The following is a 21,890-nucleotide window of genomic DNA, read 5'->3' on the forward strand; positions in this document are numbered from 1 at the left end:
GGAACACTTTGTGATGGCAATACATGGCCTGGGGAATAACTTAATTGGATAAAAATTGTGGGGGGGGGGGGGGGGTGAGCGTCTGGCTAGCAGCGGTGAACCATGCCCCCCGACTTTCACATGTGCAGTAAAAATAGAATTGCCGATAGTAGTCAGCCAGCATATCGCTTACACTTGGCCAAGCTGCCTCTAGGTCAGGCTGTGGATCAGGGATTTTAATTAAAGTAAATGAATTGCGGCAGATTGGGGGACAAGACGTCACTTTTGGTGACAGCAAGGTTAAGCAGAGGGACAGAATGTGGCGATTAGAGTAATTTCTCTTCCAAGTCCATGAACAATCATGACTAAAAGCAAAACTGAATGCTGGCCAATTACTTATGATATTTTTATAGCATGTGTGCCTCGTGTAATTATTTGGTTGTTATTGTGCTTCTGGTGGAGGCGCTGTCATTGTAGCTGACTTGCCAAGTTGTGCAGTCAGTATATATGCCACCAAGAATTGCACTTGCATTAATTCAGTACTTGGCCTCATGCCTTGAAAGCACTCTTGAAACAAATCAACGAAAATGGGAACAAAAATTGGTGTGAACGTTTTAAAAATGTTTTGTTTAGATCATTAAACGAAAACATACAAAATAGTTTGCAATGTGCAATGCTGTTTATATATTTATTTTTTGTTCAATGAAGCTCATTTTATGGAATGCAAACAGTAAATCGGAAATTGTACAACCGCGCACAGGTCCATTAAGCACGAGGGCCCAATGATAACTATTGGAGTTGCTAAAAAATGCAGTTGCAATGTAATTGTGTTCACTGTGTGATTTGTAATTAGAAAACATGCTACATTACCTCCATGGGTTACAATGTAGGACCCAGGCAAAACATTTTGGCAAACACAGTTCAAAGTGAAAGCACTCACACACGCCGTCTGTGTTGGTTTTACTTATTCATATTATTTTCCCAGGCTAAATGGTCCAAAGTCAAAATTTGAAAAGTCTGCTACCTCAACCACTGGGAAACATTAACGTCTACTACATGGGTTATTTTTTTTGTCGTTGTGCTGGATAGCTGTATGATGTATTTTTGTAGGTTGTAGTCCATGTTATTTAGCACTTTGCCTAACATTTTACTGCGTGTGCTGAGAGCTTCTTCAGGAACTGAACTTCTGAGCTGAATTCCTAAAGAAGTCCCTAGTATATTGATCTAATTGTCAGATATCATGTTAACGAACATTTTGCACAACCTCAAAACACATTGGACAGATATTTTGGTAATCATTCATGATGTTTCATTCGTGTGTGTGTTAGTATGAAAAATGGTGGTATAAAACACATCGGAGAGCAATATTAATGTATTTGAATTAAGGTTTCTGCAACTTTGAGTACAATTCATAATCTAATGGTATTCGAGTGTGACTGCACGTTTCCCTTCACCACCAGTTGTTGCTAAAGTCGTCCACCTTCCACCCCGCTCTCAGTCAACCACTATGGCAAAACAGGGAATTAGGAGTGGAAAATGTAACAGGATTGCAAATGTTACCAGTCAGTACAGATATAATACTCACAGATTGTGACTGTGCAAACCTCTTGATGCCAAATTGGTGGCTTGTATAGCAGCAGCTAATATATAGCAGCAGCTGGCAGGAGTCAGTCTCACTGGTCCCCACTAGGCCTAAAGAAGCCCAAAGTACGTCATGCGAATCGGGAAACACTTACGAACCAGGCTGCTGCTTTCTCGACAATATGTTGCTGTAGCTGCTGCTGCGAGATGCTGCTATATGTTCCTGATAGCAACACATTAGTGTATACAAAACATTGGTTCATTTCGAAATTATCTTTACGAGAGTTATCGTGCCCACCTATTCATGGGCGGACTGAGCTGTTAAATAATGTTGTTGATGTATTTAGAGAATTGGTGGTGCAGTGGTTAGTGCACTGTGCTATTTACTGACAACTAGAGTGGGGACTGCCCATTCACAGCTAACATCGGTGGGGAAGTGGTCAAGCGACCCCATGACTTACTCAGCATTGGGAGGACTTCATCCAGCAGTAGATTAACAAGGGGTTGACAATTATCAACTGTCATTTCTTTATCCAGGCAATGTTCAGTCTGAAAACCGAGGGGATGACACTAACAAGTCTACACCAACAGGTTTAGGAACCAAGCTGCTGTGTTTCCATCTCCTGGCCACCTCACAGTCCAACAGGTTTGGGATTTTAAAAAAAAATCACATGTGATCCACTGACGATTATCTTAAAAGTAAAGTAAGTAAAAATATTGGATCACATTATATTTTCTCACCATGTTGTGTTATGAAGAGACTCAACAATTAGAGCATGAGAGCATGTGTGAATCAAACATTCAACAGATGGTTTAGAATTATAAACTACACAGAGTAAAATAATATCATCAACGTGTTGAAACCAATTGTTTTTGGTAAAAAGCACAAAGAAATACATGCTGAATATACAGAGCTGCTTGAATCGATAATATTTTAAGCTTGCTTGATTTCTGGAGAAATACTGCCACTTGCTGGATAAAGTGCTTTGTTTCACCTTACTAATCGGGGAAACATTTTGAAAATAATAAGTGCAACCCCTATTAGAAATTTTGCAGAAAATATGTATTATCAGGACTGAGCGAAGTGATTAAATGAAATTTATCACTCTTCATACCAAATACTGCCTCTAGAACAATGTACATCCCTATGCCTTTCTGTTGTGAGGATTGTGTTGAATACACTCGACTAAATTTCTCAATGTAGGTCAGAGAATGCCTCGGACCGATTCAGATATTACGCGACTGACAGCCACGACATGGAATTTCATCGAAGTCGCCGGGTTTTAGAGTGCAGTTTCCTAACGAACGTGATTCGTATACAACGCAGGTAAAAAAAAAAAACTCCCCGCTTGGTAATTCTTTTGAATCAGGGGGGTTGGGCTCGTGATTGTTGAGCCCTTTTGCCTCTAACGTAGCTCTCAAGTAAAATCTAATTTGTTGCTAACGTCAGATTTGCCAGTGGAGGGCGCCCTTGGCCACATCTTGAATGTTGAGTTTCGATTTCTTTTTTTGCTTAAAGTGTTAGAATTATCTTCTTGGTTCTTTCGGTAAAGTCACGTAGAAGGGAAATAATAAAATAATAAAATTCAAAACATTATAAAATTATTCTCACGACGTTTCGGCCACAACGCAAGCAGCCGTCCTCAGGTGAAGACTCAGGTGAAGACCAGGTCTGTCGGGGTCTTCACCTGAGGACGGCTGCTTGCGTTGTGGCCGAAACGTCGTGAGAATTATTTTATGATGTTTTATTTTTATTATTGTATTATTTCCCTTCTACGTGACTTTACCGAAAGAACCAAGAAGATAAATCCCTGCAGTCACGAAAGCTTTAAATCGTGTTAGAATTAGTTTTTTGTCACCGAAGCTGGTGTAAATCAGTACGTTCACTACTTACTTTGTACCGACTGAAACATTCTGGGAATGTGTGCGAGAAACACGTAAATTTCGTGAGATTTTATCGAATGTAGCCTTAATAGCAATGCTACCAACATGTTCACTCCTTAAAAAACAGATTAGGTACCACAATTTGAGACTGATGCTGCTAGGTATCGTATTGTATTACAGTGAAACTCTTGTTATCCACAATGATGTGGCAGATCATAGTTACCTGCGTATATTTGCATACATTACTCCTGTTATCTGCTTCAGTTATCTGGAAATGAACAAGCATAATATGAATTTGTCATCGGCACAAATGCTTAGATAATATGATTAATTGATGCCTTCCATGAGACCATTGAAGAACGACTTTTCTACAAATAGATTCAGATAATAGGAACACAAGACAAGCAGTACAGACAGTACAAATGAGATAACTGCAGTGACTTCTGTTATTCATGGCAAAACATCAATAGCAGAAAATCAAATTATCCACAGATTAATTAGTGGAAAATAGAAGTATCAGATATTTAGGTTCCAGAATAAATGTAGTGTTTAAAGTCTGGATTATGAAGATCCAAGTGGTCCAATTACATCCATAAACTACATGCCTAAATCCCCACTGAGTTATGTCTATTTCAATTCCAAGAGCCATCCTTAAGTTATGGTGGTATTTCATCAGGTTTTATTTTCATATATCATTGCTATGTATAGATGTGACATAAGTAAAAGTAATTTTCCATTAATGCGTTTCATCTCCATGGGACGTTGGAGTGGTGTTGGTCTTCTTGCAGATGCTCAAGGTTCTATTTTGCATATTTAATCTACATTATTTACCAAATCAACATCAAATCACACTCGTTCGTTTCTTTGGCATAGAAAGCATCACATATTTCATACTGGACAACTTTGAAGTGCGTTTCCCAGTCCTCTATGTACCTGCAAGAAGAATGAAACAAATTTAAATGCACAGGTCATGTACAGAATGACCACATGAGAATGCAGGCTATTCACAGGATTGCTTCATCAGGTGTTTTGTCAAAGAAATTGGCTAACAACAGTAGTTACATATCCAAAAAGAGCATGGCAATACAGGACAGGAATTTTTGCACGGGCTCATCCAGTGATAATCCCTTCACTACAGAGACCTCTCTAACTACAGAAGTAGATGGAAAAAAAAGAATAGGCTGTTCCATTTCTGACATGTATTGTGGTTAATGCAGACTGGATGCCTTGCAATAGGTGTCTTTTGGTGTTTGGACATCTGAACACCTATGTTATTGTCAGAAAGGGTAAAGCCTATTCTTTATTCACACATTATGATACTGACATTAAGGCCACCTTGATGCAGAAGCAGATCCGTGATTTTTTTTTCTTCCCGTGATAAAGTATTTCCAGGGATATAAATTTCGTAAGCACATCCACCAATAATTAATTATTGAATCATTATCAGATGGATGTTGCTGTGCAGTCGTTAGTAACTACACTGTGACCATCACGTATTGTAAGATGTGAGCTGGCCATGAGATGGCAGTACAGCAAAAGATCCGTGAATTCATAAATGAAAAAAATTGTCGAACACATTCCTGCGGAGGGAGCTGGTAGGAACGTTGGGTTGCTCGGTCAATGGCCAGGGTCAACGGCGGCGTGGTGTATTCCGCAAATATTCCCGACTGTGAGGGCGGGCACAAGCCGGCGTGAGTAGGTTAAACATTGAGTTTTATAAGGGCACCACGGGGTGACCAGCCCCTCCCCACCCAGCCCCACCCCTCCCACCCCCACCCAGCCCCACCCTCCCCACCCTGCCCCACCCTCCCCACCCAGCCCCTCCCCACCCAGCCCCTCCCCACCCTCCCCTCCCCACCCAGCCCCTCCCCACCCTCCCCTCCCCACCCAGCCCCTCCCTCCCCACCCAGCCCTTCCCTGCACGACGGACAATAATCCGCTGTGGGCTGGTGTAACCAGGAAGTTCCTACCAGTATTATTTTTTCATGAATCCATGCAGCGTTATCCAGGTATTACGGTTTCTACCCTCACACCACTTAACATGCAAATTAACATCCCAACGCAGCACCCTCTTTAAAAAAAAGTCTTGAGACTCAATATGGCTTTCCTGGGTAGTTAAATTGCATATTTTTTGTTTATATTAATTTACATCAAGGTCATCCCTCCCGAAACACAGTGCTATCATTGATTAGAATGTTTTACTCACAATCAGAGATAATAGGCTGAAAATTACACCAAGGTTAGTAGAATTTGGTTCGACTTTGGGGGAATTTAAAACAGTGGTTGAGACTTGCAGCTATAATGGAGACCCACAGCCCACCAAAGGGAGATGAGTTAATGGCCTAGTGCTGTGCCAATGCCCGGTATTCTTCACTTTTTGGAGATCGTATGACGATAGCTTGTCCAGCTTTGTTTTTTCCTGGCCACACTGTGCTTCATTTAATGTCAGTAAAGGTGCTCGTTCTGATTTGTATCAGTAACGGCAAGAAACCAGCACAATTGAAACATTGCGGTTATTTGTAATGACGGTTGTAGGCAGGAAATACAACGAAAACACGACAACGTGAGAAAGAATAATAAGAAGAACAGCAACCTTAATCGTTTCCTCATATGTCATGTGCATGAAGTTGGGAGCATCCAGTTTACACCAGCCCTGCACATGGTCAAACCGGGAGCCCATAAACACCGAGTTCCACATAAATCAACACAAATAGAACATAAAACCCGTGCTGTGTGATTACTAGTAGATGGCACAAGTCCATTTCGACGAGAAATGTGGTCTATTTGTCATGAAAAAAAAAAACAGTTTTTCAGAGACCATATCATGCAAACTGTTTTAATTTCTGAGATATAAATCATCGATTGCATTGTACGTGCACAATTGAGTAACAAAAACTGGTATGTTATAATTTAAAGTAAAAGGGGCTCTCCAGTGTTGTACAAGCTCAAATAATAACGTACAAACTCTTTCTTCAATAGCGCTGCATTACAAGGACAAAATAAACAATTGGCGACGTTTCGGGCAATCACCCTTCTTCATAGTACACGGAGCCAGAGAGATAGAGTAAATAATAGTTGCAGACTGAACTTCACACCATGGTGCACGATGAGAATCTCATTGTACAAATGTTTCCTGCTGAACAGTTATTTTTTTTATTTAAATATGGGATGAAAAAGAAGAAAGCGGAGCCAAAGGAATCCCCCCCCCCACCCCCGCATCAAATAACACCAGGGCTGGAATTCATTCCTCCCGCCACCCTCCACCATCACAACCGCAATTTGGCGGGGGGGGGGGGGGGGAACCCCCCACGGTAAGTTTTACCCACAGGTATGGATTTTACTGGGTGTTAATGGTGCTTTTATATCTCTCGTTAAGCTCGCAGTAGATGCATCGAATCACGTGTGAGAATGTTTGTTGGTAATTTATAGTCTAAATACTGTACTGTAGCGTCTATAACGGCAGCTGCATTCACCACAATGTTAAACAATCGGTTCTGAAATTGATGGAAATCGTTGCAGCTGCATGCACCGCAGAATCGATGGAATTTGGTGTTACCAGTGTGGGTGGGTGCCAGCTTCTGACCAATTAGAGTACACTACACACCCATATATACAGCACGAATTGTTTTATGAGTCTGCAGTGGACTACGCACTATTTTCTCTGCACCAACACAGGTTTGTATGTTGAACTTCTTTCGCACCGTACGCAGCCAACCGTGCTAATTGGAGGTACAATAGAGCGCACACAGATACATATAACATGGCACATATATATGCATATATAACACATATATAAATATATCACTCATGCATATACTGTATAAATAACTGCATATATAACACACATTCACATAGCACGCACGTGTACCACGCACGCATGCAACACACAGAACACAGGTACATAGACACATATCGCGCACATAGAACACACATATAGCACACACACAACACACACACAAAGAAAAACAATACGTGGCAATTCAGAGGAACTTGCTGCGCTGTACCAGCAGTGCGTATGTGCATGCTCGCTCGAGTTGCCACGACGTGGCGATATTACGCGATATCGTAGGATACGAAATCCACGATAATCACATTGTCCGTTTCGCTGAATATCTATTGCAGCGTACCTATTATTGCTCGTGTTTATTGTTATTTTATTTCCTGATAAAATATGTATTATATAGCAACTAAATACAGTTATAAAAGGGTATGCATATCTCAGGCTTATGTTGAGCGGAGAAACGTTGAGTGATATGTTTGCGCTGGCAGTACAGAAAAGCATTGCTAACAACAATTATGTGGAACAAAAAAAAGATGTTGCGATAAGCATGGGGCGTCACGGTGGCGAGATATAAACTTCCTCTCCATAGTATACAGGACGTCGTGGGTTCAATCCTGACCATGACCACTGCTGTATATTTGGAGTCTGCGTGTTCTCTCTTTCTCCCCGTGGTGGCGTTGATTTTTCTCCAGGTCCTCCAAGTTTTTTTCCTCCACATTTAGAAAACGTGCCTTTTGAGTCTTTGGCTGCTATAAATGTCCACCACATGATGATAAGACACTTCGTTTCAGCTACCATGTGTGGCCATGGTCACTTTTGAAATAGTTATATAGCTCAGTGGGCCTTACCTGATTTAAAAAAAAATGTTATCGTAAACATATTGTATCAGTTGTCTCAATTCTTACTGGCATTGTTCTTTGGCCCTGGCGTAAAGCCCAACTGGAACTCGTATGGTTTTTGTCTGTTGCGGTACAAAGCTCCTCGAAAATATTACCTGTTCCAGCAGTTCCTGGTTCGTTTTGGGTCTCGTCAGTCTCTGCGTGCGTCGAATTCGCCTCTCCGTCTATTTACGTGACAGCAGCATCAGCAGCAGCAGCTATGGCAAACGCGGCAGTGGAAAACGACCTCACTTGCTCCATCTGCCTCGACCTCTTCGACTGCCCGACCACGCTGAGCTGTGGACACTCGTTCTGCCTCCAGTGCCTGGAGAACGCGTGTAAATCGGCGGAGCTCTTCACCTGCCCACAGTGCAGAGCTCCGTACGTGCAGTTGCCCCACCTGAGCAAGAATGTGGCGCTAGCCAGCCTGGTGGAGACATTGAGTGGCCAGGCTGCAGCGGCACTGGCGAACGGTGATGATAAGGTGACGTTAACCAGCTGGTCACTACTAGGGGTGTTGCAGCGTGGCATCAAGTCCATCGCTTCATACAAACTCTCAGCATTTGCGATATATGCATCGAATCGCGTGTGTAAGCATCGATGTTTTATATATTTATGCCTCCAATCAAATCACGTAAGAATGCAACGGACCTCATTAGAACTCAGACGCTAAGCAGTGATGAGCCTGGTAAGTCGTTGGTTCGGCGACTAGCTGTGGATACCTGGCGCTGGAGATGTTTGGCTGCGAGGTGATAATAGCACCGCTGCCATGAGATATACTACTGCATGGTATTTGCATTTGAAGTTGAGTCTGTGGAATGAATCTGGCTTTTTTTCTTGCGTGGGAATATGTCCCCTCTACTGTGTGGGTAAGAAATATGAAGATCACTTCAAGGCATTTCAGAAGTACTTCTGAAATGTGCCGCCCGTGGGGGTCTCTGCAAGAGTTCCTAATAGACTCGTGACACGATGCCGGTAGCATTGTGGGAGACAAAAAAGGCAACTAGCCGAGGTTTTCAGGGGTTGTTTGCAAAATGCATCCGTTGAGCAATGTCTGATTTTGTTGTTCAAATCCACAGAGCCCGAGTGTCGTTGACTCAGGCACGATCGAATCACTCGGAAAGCATGGAAAGTGCAGGTGCTGTATACCTCATTTCCACAGGCATATTACTGGGCCAAACCAGCCCAAAGCAGTACTGGCGTGGCTGACACATAGCACTGGGGCATGCGCCTTCCGTGACCTACACTCAATAAGCGATGCGCCATGACCCCGGAGCCTGAGTGTTCAATGCACTATGCTACAAACCCGATGTTGTATTCCCTGCAATGGTTACAACAAGTGGTGGTATCAGTATCTACCCTGTCTGAACCTCCGCGAGGTCAGCCCAACCTTAAATCAGTTCCTGGTGTAGTGTAAAAAGGTGTAGTGTAAAAAAACAATAAACATTTGGGGAGATAAGATGCAGCTGTGGGTGGTGCAGGCCACCCCACCCACTCATGCGCTGTCCTGGCCTTGATAGGTGACCAGTATTTTGTGTACGGTGTGTGTATACGTGGAGTAGTGGTCAGCACACTGCAATGACCCCGAGATTCGATTTCCGGCCACCGTCAGCATCGGTGGCAAATATCTGAACTGACCCTGATCCTCCACTATGTCGACTCAGCCTTAAGCGCAGTATGTAAGCGTCAGCACTGGGGAGGGCAAGCTGGCTGGGCGTGACGCTGGCCACAGCCTCACCTTGTGCAAAATTCCGGCCTTCGCGGGTTCTCGCTTAATAAAAACAAATTCCAACAGCCTGTATGGCTGGAGCGGTATCCACGTGCTTTGTACATGTCTCTAACCGTTATGAATGCATCACGTGGGATTTGAATGAGCAGTGGACTGATTAAAGCGTCCATGAATTCATTCAGGAGGTGCGAGAAGCACGGAAAGCCCGTCCAGATGTTTTGCACTCTGGACCACTGCGCTTATCTGTACAGCCTGCACCGTGGAGGGAGAGCACAGAAGCCACAACGTCATCACGTTGGAACGGGAGCAAGAGGCGAGAAAGGTGCCTTTTTGTGTGGTTTTGGTCTCTTCACAAATTGCATTCCAATTGCGATTCCTCCGTCATGGCATGAGACGACTCTTGCAGTGCAGTGCATCACCTTGTGTTCGAGAAAGGGCCATGAATTAGTTTTTAAGGGCCATGAATTGTATTTGTTTATGCACACACCAGGGGATGTTGCACTTTCCTACATGCATTGCTACGGAGAAATGTTCATTGCACAACAGTCAGATTGATACTCTTAGGTTTTTTCTGTAAAGTCACGGAGGAAAAATGTATATAAATAATAAAATAATAATAAATGAGTTATTTCATTCATTATTATTTTTATTATTATTATTCTTTTTTACCTACGTGACTTTACCGAAAAAACCTAAGAATAAGAAAGCGTAGTGTTATCCACCTCCGGTGTGGTGAGTGATTGAGTAGGAATGTGTAAGTCGGTGTGTTGGCGTGACCTGCAGTGTTGAACACCGCATGACTGATATGAAACATACTCTTTGGTTCTTTTGGTAAAGTCACGTACTGTAGGTAAAAATTTTTAATGAAACGAATTTTTTTCACGACGTTTCGATCGCAACACAAGCGGTCGTCCTCAAGCGGAAAAACATAATCCAGCAGTGGAACTGCTGATTCAGCAGTTGTTCAAGGAGCGCTGGTTCAGCATTTCAACTGCTGGATCATTTTTTTTCTGCCTGAGGACGACTGCTTGTGTTGCGATCGAAACGTCGTGATATATTATTTTTTGTATGAATCCTTGCAGTCACGAAAGCTTCAAATCTAGAGTCAGATTGATATTTTTTATTCTCAAATCTGGAATTTTGCTAAACTAAGCGGACATTTTTCTTGTATGTAATGGATTTGTTTATGTGCAGTCATTGTGACTGGGCTGAGACCGTCAACTTGTTACATGTGGGAACTCAAATTAAATCGCAATGATCATCTGTTGGTTTCCCTTATGGTACCTAAAGTTTTTATACACAGCCAACAGAAGATGAGTTTAATGCACTCAAGGCTGCTTCATTGCCAAGGTAACAATCGGCATCATGTAGTGCATCTCACATACGCAAATTTTAACGGTGAATGACCATTCGAACATAGAAGAAATTACACCTTTAAAAACATGCATTGAAATAAAAATTCCATTTATTTACCCATAAAAGAACCACGGAGTCTCAATTTTCGTTTCACATTTTCTGGAGGGTCCCATATTGGGATGTTGAGGGGAAACTGGAATACCACACAAAAATGGTTGTTGTTCTGATATACATTTTCACGATAATGGCACAATAAAAATGTTATATGACTATTACTGTGACTGCATTTAGCATATTTATTGTATCATTGTGCCTTAATGCACTAACAGTATGAAAAAAGTAGTTTTTACAGTTCTTCAACTGCAGTTCACTCAATGCACTGCCATCCCTACCTTGTATTCATTGATGACTGCCTTAACAGGAGTCACTGAAAGAGAATATAACCTCCGTGATGAAGAAGGAGAAAGAGGCAGCATCTCAACTTTACGCGTTGAGAGAAACCTACAGGGATGTCCAGGTACCGTGTTGTAGGCTGAGCTCTTTTTGAGTGAGATGATAGCTGTGACTTCGAAAATAAAACGTACGGTAAGATATATCCCAAACGTTACTCTGCATATGGGTGTACCACAAACATTTTCCAAAACACTAACACCCTCAATACCACCACTACTCTCAAAACTACCATAATTGTTAATATTGATCAACTGTAGTTATTATCAGTAGCCACATTTGCTGCATGTGATTACATTTCCCCTTAGGGATGTGTGGTAACCTCCAATGAGTGGGCCTGAATTGATATGTAAATGATTTTTTTTATCCAAACAAACCCTAAAATTCACCATCTACCAGAGCCAGTGAATTGTATAAGGTGGCGGATGGTATCAGCTGGTCACAATCACTTTAGCCATTGATATCATGTTCAAATTTCAAGGTACGTGCTTTGCGTAGATGTAACGATTCATCCCGCACTTCCCCATACCCTTCCTACCCAAGTGAGTTAATGAAATGTTGTGATGCAGGGTCGCGATTTTATTCGATAATCTATAAATGATTAAATATTATGGTGAATGTAGTGGCCTGAAGCAGCTGCAGGGTCACACAAAACCATTAAATACAACATAAGCAACTTGAAAACACTGATTCTTATAAAACACCATACAATGCATGTATCGATAGGTTAAGAAGAAATGATAATTGATTGTTACCTCGTTAGACCCATATTGCTTAGGCATATTTTGTGAGTTGTGTAAAAAAAATAAAAAACTTGCTTTCTTACGTGCAGAGACAAATGTGGGAATGAGGCATTATTGAATGTATTACTGCGAGTTAGGACGAGTAGATTTGCTCCAATCTTACTTTTAGAACTTTCGTGACTGCAGGAATTATTATTTGGTTCTTTCGGTTAAGTCACGTCTAAAGATAAAATAATAAATTAAATTAAATAATAGAATACGACGTTTCGATTGCAACACAAGCAATCATCATCAGGTATAATGAAATAGCGACATAAAATCTAACCAGAAAAACTATAGACTGCTAATATGTCTGTCTATAGTTTTCTGGTTAGATTTTATGTCACTATTTCATTATACCTGATGATTGCTTGTGTTGCAATCGAAACGTCGTATTCTATCATTTAATTTAATTTATTATTTTATCTTTAGACGTGACTTAACCGAAAGAACCAAATAATAAAGATTTGCTCCACTTTCTTTATCCAGGAATCCACAAAAAATAACAAGGCTAAGATCTCGAGTAAGTACACGTGGCAAAGAAAACTTTTGGACGAGGAAGAAAGGGCAGCCCTTCAGCAACTGGAAGACAACGGCGCATTGCTACTCTCCAAAATTCAAAACAACATCAATTCCTTCGAGAGAGAGCTCCAAGCACTCCAACAGTCCAAACAGAAGCTGAAGGAGCTGTTGTTTGTGAAGGACCCACTCGACTTCTTGCAGGTGAAACATACAATTGTGCTTACACTTTCCAAAATAATCAAATGGATTAGGGTCATTCTGCAATTCGTGAATACAAAAATTTTGTACCAATGTGTTGTCTGTAAAATGCTTAGTGGCTGAAGTGGATTTCAATGATTCACTTACATATGAACTGCAAGTGATTGTTTTCTTCCATGCATTATTTGATGCATGTGTAGGACTCGTACTGACGTGACAGCTTCTTTGTCTTGGTTCTTTATTAACGCGTGTAGTTCACATCTCCTCCGTCGGCATCACACAATGTCCCTCCATTCTCTACAATGCACAACTCCCCATGAACATCACTCAATGTCCCTCCGTTCGCTCGCTGGCTTCGCTCACTCTCCCTCTGTTCCTCTCCTCCACCGACCTCCCTCTCTGCTCTCTCTCCAGCTCGGTCGCTCTTTGTTCTCCCTGCCGTCTCACTCCGTCGTAGCTTCTCCACAAAGGTCCGTTACTCCGCTGCTATCCTATACTGTATTCTCTTTATCCGCTGCTACCATACTCGGTCTTCTCTTTGTCCACTGCTACCGTACACTATCTCCCTCTGTCCACTGCTACCTTATACTATACTCTCTTGTCTACTGCTACCGTATACTATACTCTCTTGTCTGCTGCTCCGTCTCTCCCTCCATCTGTCTCTTGTCCCAGGCACCAACCAACTCCCGTTTCTCCCCACGCTCTTTGCCTTTATCCCCGAACCAATTTGCCCCAATCAATTAGATCATCCTCCGCTTCTCCATTCGCCCCCAGCCCCCAGCCTCACTTGGTGTTGTTATTGCAGTCATCGAGGCACCAATTCCCGACACCCATCCCTCGTCCAATCACCTGGCCTGCGTCCTCGATTACCCCCGAACACCTGCAGGCCTTCCTTAATTACCTTACCACCTTAATTGGCACAATCACAACAGTATGGCGCCCCGCTCCCTGTGTCCCCGTTTGCCCTCACTGTCCGCCGCGTGTCCGTATCACAACCCAACGCGTGACGCGTGTTTTCTCAAGTCCTTCCTACACATGTATTGTGAGCCTAAAATTCAATTTGAATGAATCGATGAATCCATGCAAATATAATATTTCTAAAGATAGGTACTGGAATGTTAATCATACAATATGATTATGTATTGTTTATTTTTACATGTACAATAATAACTAAATCTGATTGTTTGATTTTCTTAGAACTCATTCCACAATGAAATTAGGTAAGTGGCTGTATCATGGTATCGCCATTTTGTAAGTGTATATGTTATATGCAGTACTGTAATTGTAGACAGCCAGTCAGTGACATATATACATTCGAATTATGTTATGGAAGTATATAAAGCTCACATTTTGACACATTTCAATGAGAACTACAAAAATATGAGAGCGAAAATGGTTTGAGTCCTCAAGTTTTTTTCTTTCCATTTTCAACATAGACCTACAAATGTTGTGCCTGGAGGTTTTGAAAAGTGCTATATCCAAATAATGTGAATTATATTTTTAATAAACACAGTTTTTGGTGCTTTTTGAAATGGTGATGCTAGAGCCAAGAAAAATTACAAAGGTCACTACGAAATACTTAAGTTAAATAAATAACAAATATTCAGACCTTACCTCTTGCAGGGATCATACACTGCACCCACAAATTCATTCACCCATCAATACCAAGCTCTTGTGCCTTCAGTAATTCGCCAATTCCTTAGCCAAAGTACACCCTTGTACAGTATTAACCAATGCAATGCATGAATGCACAAGACGATACATGCAGAAATACACCAGCCAAAACCATAGCCCCAATAGCATTACCTTAAAATCTAACCTGCGTATTAGTCCAGACACCTACCTATGCAATTTGTCCATAAATCTGGTTGACTATCACATACACCAGAGGAGATTTTTATTCCAACTTTTACTGTAGAAAATGCCCAAACATGTACTCCATTGCCCTCTATGCAAGCTCACGTGTACGCTAACGCATGCTCCCACCCAAATGCCATTGCCAACAGACGATTCGACACAGCCTACACTTTCATACCATATAATAATGCAACCGACCAGTCCAGACAATGTCCAGTAAAAACCTCTTACATTCTACCTCGTGAAATTGTTATTGCATATGGCAACAAGCCGCACATAAAGGAAGACCAACAGAAATCACTCCCCAAACATTCCTTTATGAGATATATACTTGCACACACAAACCACACCTTTGCAAGCCTGCAGTCTACAGAGTAACCTTCAGCAACCAAGCGTAGAGAGTCCACATACCTTTGAAAAATAAGTAAATAAAACCACCTCTGTTCAGTTTTTCACAGGAAAAATCCGTTTCTGGCCTTATTGGCCTTCAAGATTAAAGTTTACAGGGTTGCACTAACAGGGCACCGTTATTTAGAAGGAGTGCCCTTATCAAAACAGCTGGTATACCAACAGTATTTTTCAGCAAGCCTGCCTACTGGTGAGAACCAAAAGGTCGAAACAAACGGTACCGTAAAACACATTATTATGCAGTGAAACAGACTGTAAAATTGACTGGTATGTTATTTTATGTTCTAGTTTTATCATCCAGCTGAAATATTTGTTTCTCATTGCACTCCTATTTCAGAATTTACATTGACCAAAAGAGTGAGACCCTTCTCCCTCCAGCACCGATGCAGCAAGACAACAGCAAGTTCCGCTCACTGGAAGACGTAATTAACAAAAGACTTAGGTCTTTCCTGACCACTGGGTGTAAGTGACGCACTAAGTTATCGACTATGTAAAATGAGATGTGGGTACTTTTCTTCATTACATAATTGTGCTTTTGGCATCATGTCATGAGACAAATACATTTTAATTTCTCATTCTGCAGCGAGCGGTACATCACCCTGTCAGAAAATGCTATTAGAGGTTAGTTTAACAGGCCTGTTCATTAACACAAGTGGCACACCTTACGTGACCTGTAAGAGTGTGCATCGCATAGAAAACAATAATCCACATTCAGTGGGTTGAAAAAATGTGAGTCTTTTTGTGCAGTCAATTGTGATCAGTCTATGGCTAACAACTCACTAGACCTGAGATCCTGGTTTCATCACAGATGGCTGCCCATGCTGTTTCAACCAGCATCTCAGTAGTGCCAGCTCACAGCTCTAACTCTTGACCTATCTGCCCAACTCCCAATGAGCATTGTTTAAGTGCAGTTGGACTAAGTGGGTATGGCCATGCAGTTGCGATAAAATTGGGCATCTGAAGCATATGATTAAGCAATGATCAGATAGACTTGTAACGATTCCACAACCATGTGTTGCGGTGAATAGTCCCGATTCAGAGTCGCGATTTGATTTAAGAATCAGTTCTTTGTTTAACACAGTGGTGCAGTGTGGCATTTCCAGTGGCTGTAGGTGTCACTTAAATGCCTTTGATGTCTTGAGTTGTAATGCAATTATACAGTACCGAGAGCAAACTACGTCTGCCAGATTAATAGACATACACAAAGTGGAAACATGCGTATGCAGGACTGGCTTCATGACACTTTTGTAGTCATCTTGCTCCCGTGTTGTAAGCGTTTTAGCCTGTGCTCGGCAAGTATGTGTGATCACTTAAACCTCCAGTGGCTGGGTAGCTCAGAGGTCGGCGTACTGAGCATGCACCACAGAGCTGAGTTCAAATCTAGGTTTCAGCCACTCATAATTAAAATGGGTTCTCCCTGGTGTGTTGAGCTGATGATGTCCGCTTGGTTACCAATAAATACACCAATAATCCATCAACTTTCATTCGGTTTTTCATTTCCCTTTGGAAATTTCAGCTCCGTGACTTAAAAAATTGATGTTATAGATATATGACGAACACTCCTTGCCAGGCTAGTTCCCTGCGTTTGAATAATGATGTCTACTAATACAATTGGGAATAAAAAGCGAACAAAAACTAATTAGCTTGCAACTATCGTTTGCAGATGGACGCGGTCCGACACTGAACTCGAGCACTGCCCACTCGCACCTCAAGCTCTCGGCTGACCTCCGCACGGCTAAGCGGGTGATAGATTCCCAACGCTATGCCGCGCACCCCAGTCGCTTCGATTGCTGGTTGCAGGTGCTGTGCTCGCAGGCGTTCTCTTCTGGGCGACACTACTGGGAGGTGGATGTTGGAGGCTCAGATTTTTTCTTCGTCGGTGTTGCGTATGAAACGATCCCTCGCAAGGGCCACTGGCAGGATAATGCACTGGGAGGCTCAAAGAGCTCTTGGGTTGTGGGGAGAAGGGGAGTGAATTACATTGCCGCGCACGGGGACATTTTCTATAAGATAGCGGTCCGCAGTCATCTGAAGAGGATCGGGGTTTACCTGGACTGGGAGTCGGGGCTGCTATCATTTTACAACACAGACACCATGGATCGACTGCACTTGTTTTCCTACAAATTTGTTCAACCACTTCTTCCCGGGTTGTATGTGGGTGCTGGGCAATTGACAATACACGGGCTGCCCTGATGGAAAGGAGTCACATCTCTCATTGTGTGGGAACATACCGGGACAAAAAAATTGTGCGGGCTGAGAAACCGTTTTTCAAACAACACACAAAAAAACGTGTAATACACCCTTGGCATTTGTACATTTTGAAAAACCCATCGGCAGTTCATTAAGAAGCACATTGTGGTCTTCCTGTCTCAGATCATCATCAAATAATAATTTGAATAAATGTAACCGACTGACCAGCAGCAGTGATGCCGAGATGCACACTGTAGACGTATTTTATCCTTATTAGTTTTTTGGAGTTTTAGTTACTGTATTTTTCTTGTCTTGGGATTAATTTCCGTGAAAGGTACTGTACAAGCAGGATTTTATTATAATTAGTGGGGAAAATGGTGTTCTATTCATTCTCTTCGGTTGATGTATGTGTATGTGCTTATGCATATGTATCCAATAAAATAAAATATCCACGTATTATGCATATGCTGTATACAAAATAACGTTTTTTCTGCTGCATAGCACTACACCATAAAGTAGTTCGACAATCATGGTGCGTGGTAAAGTGTGGCCCTTAGTGTGGAAAATAAGTCACTTTGAGGGATCTTGACAGTTCTGTGCTGTGGGTTGAGTTGTGAATGGACACTTTTTCTTATGACACGAAACTGAGAGCACCATGACAATACAATTTGGATAAAATACATTTACATACACTGAGGGAATGTTTTATTTTTTCATCACGAGAAGATGGTATTGAAATTATGTAGACTCGCATTGATGTAGTTCTTGCCTTACCTTATTCTTACATATTTTATAGAATTCTAATAACTCGTTAAAACACTCGCGTCTGCTGGTCCACTCCGCTGTGAATCAGGGTGGTGTGGGAACTATGCCGCGAGGACATTCTTGCAAAAGTGAGACGAAATGGGAACAGTGAAAGTGAGGCTGTTCCTCTTTTGTCTGTCAAAATAAAAACAAGTCTGTTAACTCTGTAAATGACGAGAAAAGCCATCCTTGAAGAAAGCAGTGCAGCCATGAAAAAATATATACATACATTTTACTCTTACATTTTACTAATATCTGCAGGTTGCTTTTTAATTTGAATTTATTTGTAGTTTTCATTTATATCTTTTTTTAAATCACACTTTTTCAATCAGTTGTATTTTTACAGGTTTCATAGGTTTTTAGATTGTTAGGCAATGCAGATATATTGATTGTGAGGAAACGGTTCGTTGCCCTATCCTCTCACTTCGAATATAAAAACAAGCAAGTACCAGCCCTTCCTGGAAAGAGGGGTCATCTTTAAAAAAAAAGCTAAATGTAAATACAATCATGTGCCTGAAGGACTTGCTGAGTTACATTACCATTAACGTGCCAATGGTTGTTCAATTTAGGCGTCAGGCCTAAACAGCACATCGTTTGACATTTGTTTCCGAGCTGAACGGCGAGTTAAGAGGGCCCAGAGGGTGGCCCAGCCATGGAGTCAACAAGGGTTCAACACAGGCAGCGAGCTGGCACGGCACCGAGAGGTACTACAATCAACAGCCCAGCACCCACCGATGCAGTCAATTGTGGTTCTGCTTTCCTATCGCACTCGCGACAGTATGTATTAGTCACCTGCTGCTCAAGTCGCCTCTGATTACAAAATCAATGGAGGACCTCGTTGCTTGCACAAACTGCAGCAATGCCCCATGGGGATCAAACAAGCCCGAGCATGCCGCGGGGGAATTGGCCAACAAGGCTACACAGCAGCTGTGGTTGTTTCCTGCCCCAGTTTTCCTAGGACCTTCCCCTTTTTGCCCTCTTGTACCGACATATCTCGGCGTCACGATTGTCCATTGTGGATCGCCATGGTACTTCCATCGATGTTGCAACACATTCCTGCGGAGGGAGCTGGTAGGAACGTTGGGTTGCTCGGTCAATGGCCAGGGTCAACGGCGGCGTGGTGTATTCCGCAAATATGCCCGACTGTGAGGGCGGGCACAAGCCGGCGTGAGTAGGTTAAACGTTGAGTTTTATAAGGGCACCACGGAGTGACCAGCCCCTCCCCACCCAGCCCTTCCCCACCCAGCCCCTCCCTGCACGACGGACGGACAGAAGAATCCCCTGTGGGCTGGTGTAACCAGAGGTTCCTACCAGAATTAACTATCTTTCAATTGAGCATCAATCTCGTAAAGATCGCCATGATTACTGTCTCCGGTCTCGCTCTCTTAAACCACATGTCACGAACGTTCACCCGGATTCAAGAACTTCAGCTTGTACGGCCATTCACTTGGAATCCGTCGTAGTCCGCCCGATATGCGTCATGATTCCGGCTTCAGCGGGCTTCATCGTTCTGCCTGTCGGCGATGCCCCAAACTCTGATCCCGTGGTGCCAACCTGTTTCACCTGCGCCCCTTGATGCCCACCCATCACAAACCTGACCCCGTGTGCTGGTGACACAACTTAAACCTCCGCGGTTAATGCACTAGTCAATGTGCGCTCCTTGAACAATAAGGCCACACTTGTTGACGACCTTATATCGATCATTCACTTGATTCCCTGTGCTTAAATGAGACGCGGCTCAATCTCATTGATTCCTCCGCACCCCTTAAAGACTCAGTCTGTCGGACTGTTTCATCTCAATCTTGATTTTAAGCTTTCGTGACTGCAGGAATCCATACTCTTTGGTTCTTTCGGTAAAGTCACGTAAGTAGAAAAGAAAAAAATAATAATATATCACGACGTTTCGATCGCAACACAAGCAGTCGTCCTCAGGCAGAAAAAAATTATCCAGCAGTTGAACTGCTGAACCAGCGCTCCTTGAACAACTGCTGAACCAGCGCTCCTTGAACAACTGCTGAATCAGCAGTTCCACTGCTGGATTATTTTTTTCCGCCTGAGGACGACCGCTTGTGTTGCGATCGAAACGTCGTGAAAAAAAATGTCGTTTTATTAAAATTTTCTACCTACAGTACGTGACTTTACCAAAAGAACCAAAGAGTATGTTTCATCTCAGTCATGCGGTGTTCAACACTGCAGGTCACGCCAACACACCGACTTACACATTCCTACTCAATCACTCACCACACCGGAGGTGGATAACACTACGCTTTCTTATTCTTAGGTTTTTTCGGTAAAGTCACGTAGGTATAAACATTAAAAAGTAAAATAAAATAAAAATCACGACGTTTCGGAGGCAACACAAGCTTCCGTCTTCAGGTGGTACCGTCACAGCCACGACAGCTGTATCAAGTAAATGAGAGATTGCAGGAGCTACCACTCCAACCATTATATAACCATTATATAAACGCAGTGGTAACTCCTGCAATCTCTCATTTACTTGATACAGCTGTCGTGGCTGTGACGGTACCACCTGAAGACGGAAGCTTGTGTTGCCTCCGAAACGTCGTGATTTTTATTTTATTTTACTTTTTAATGTTTTTACCTACGTGACTTTACCGAAAAAACCTAAGAATATGAATCCTTGCAGTCACGAAAGCTTCAAATCTAGAACTACGCTTTCTGCTTCCTCCCTCACACTCTGCTCCACTTAAGAATGATCTCCCATCGTCGTCTTTCCTAAACGCTTGTAACCTTGCTCCGTTCAATTAACGTGTCAAATTGTATCGATTACAACTTTGATCATGCTCTTAATTGTTAGCTGCTTGAGGCTTCGGGACTTTTGACCTGAAATTAGCAAGTGTCAAAAAAAAACGTAGGGGAGGTATGAATCACCAGCCCAACGGAGATTCGATGAATCTGCAGTCAAAGTCACGATTAGAATTAATGGAAGTAACTTTGATGGCTGTATGCGTGATGGTGGTGTAAACACACTTCATACAACATTTACGTACTTCATAAAACACATTCCTACACACAAGATACGATGCTTGTATCGAGGGCTTCAGAATCGATATGAATCGATGGAACACTGTTCCATGCAATGCCCCTCTCAACTTGTAAATAACTCATAATAAATAGCACTAATGTTCACTGTTATAGTTACAAGTTTTTTTTTATTCTGTGAAAATAAACATTTAAATTGTAACTTCTCCAAACTGCCAATTTAGTGTGGAGCTCCATCGGCTGCAGTAGCCGGCAGGCCTGCCTGGCACACACGAGTGATTGGTTGGTGGAGTCCTCTTCTTGGTTCTTTCGGTAAAGTCACGTAGAAGGGAAATAATAAAATAATAAAAATAAAACATAATAAATAATTCTCACGACGTTTCGGCCACAGACGATGTCTCCCCGACAGACCTGGTCTTCACCTGAGGACGGCTGCTTGCGTTGTGGCCGAAACGTCGTGAGAATTATTTTATTATGTTTTATTTTTA

The 21,890-nt window shown here is 42.4% G+C and overlaps 1 protein-coding gene across 1 annotated transcript in view; it reads left to right on the top strand.

Moving 5' to 3' along the window:
• The window catches only part of LOC133350479 (E3 ubiquitin-protein ligase TRIM62-like), an 89,922-nt gene extending 71,866 nt beyond the window's left edge, over positions 1 to 18,056 (top strand). The window contains 9 exon segments of the mRNA XM_061564819.1: positions 8,304 to 8,587; positions 9,183 to 9,241; positions 10,015 to 10,066; positions 10,068 to 10,154; positions 11,610 to 11,705; positions 12,910 to 13,143; positions 14,338 to 14,360; positions 15,743 to 15,867; positions 17,069 to 18,056. Coding sequence (XP_061420803.1) covers positions 8,304 to 8,587; positions 9,183 to 9,241; positions 10,015 to 10,066; positions 10,068 to 10,154; positions 11,610 to 11,705; positions 12,910 to 13,143; positions 14,338 to 14,360; positions 15,743 to 15,867; positions 17,069 to 17,598 — 1,490 coding nt within the window. The 3' untranslated portion in view covers positions 17,599 to 18,056.
• Positions 18,057 to 21,890: the final 3,834 nt, after the last annotated feature.

The sequence above is a fragment of the Lethenteron reissneri genome, chromosome 34 (assembly GCF_015708825.2).
Source record: "Lethenteron reissneri isolate LAM-NWPU_2019-01 chromosome 34, ASM1570882v1, whole genome shotgun sequence".
In the NCBI taxonomy this organism is placed as follows: Eukaryota; Metazoa; Chordata; class Hyperoartia; order Petromyzontiformes; family Petromyzontidae; genus Lethenteron; species Lethenteron reissneri.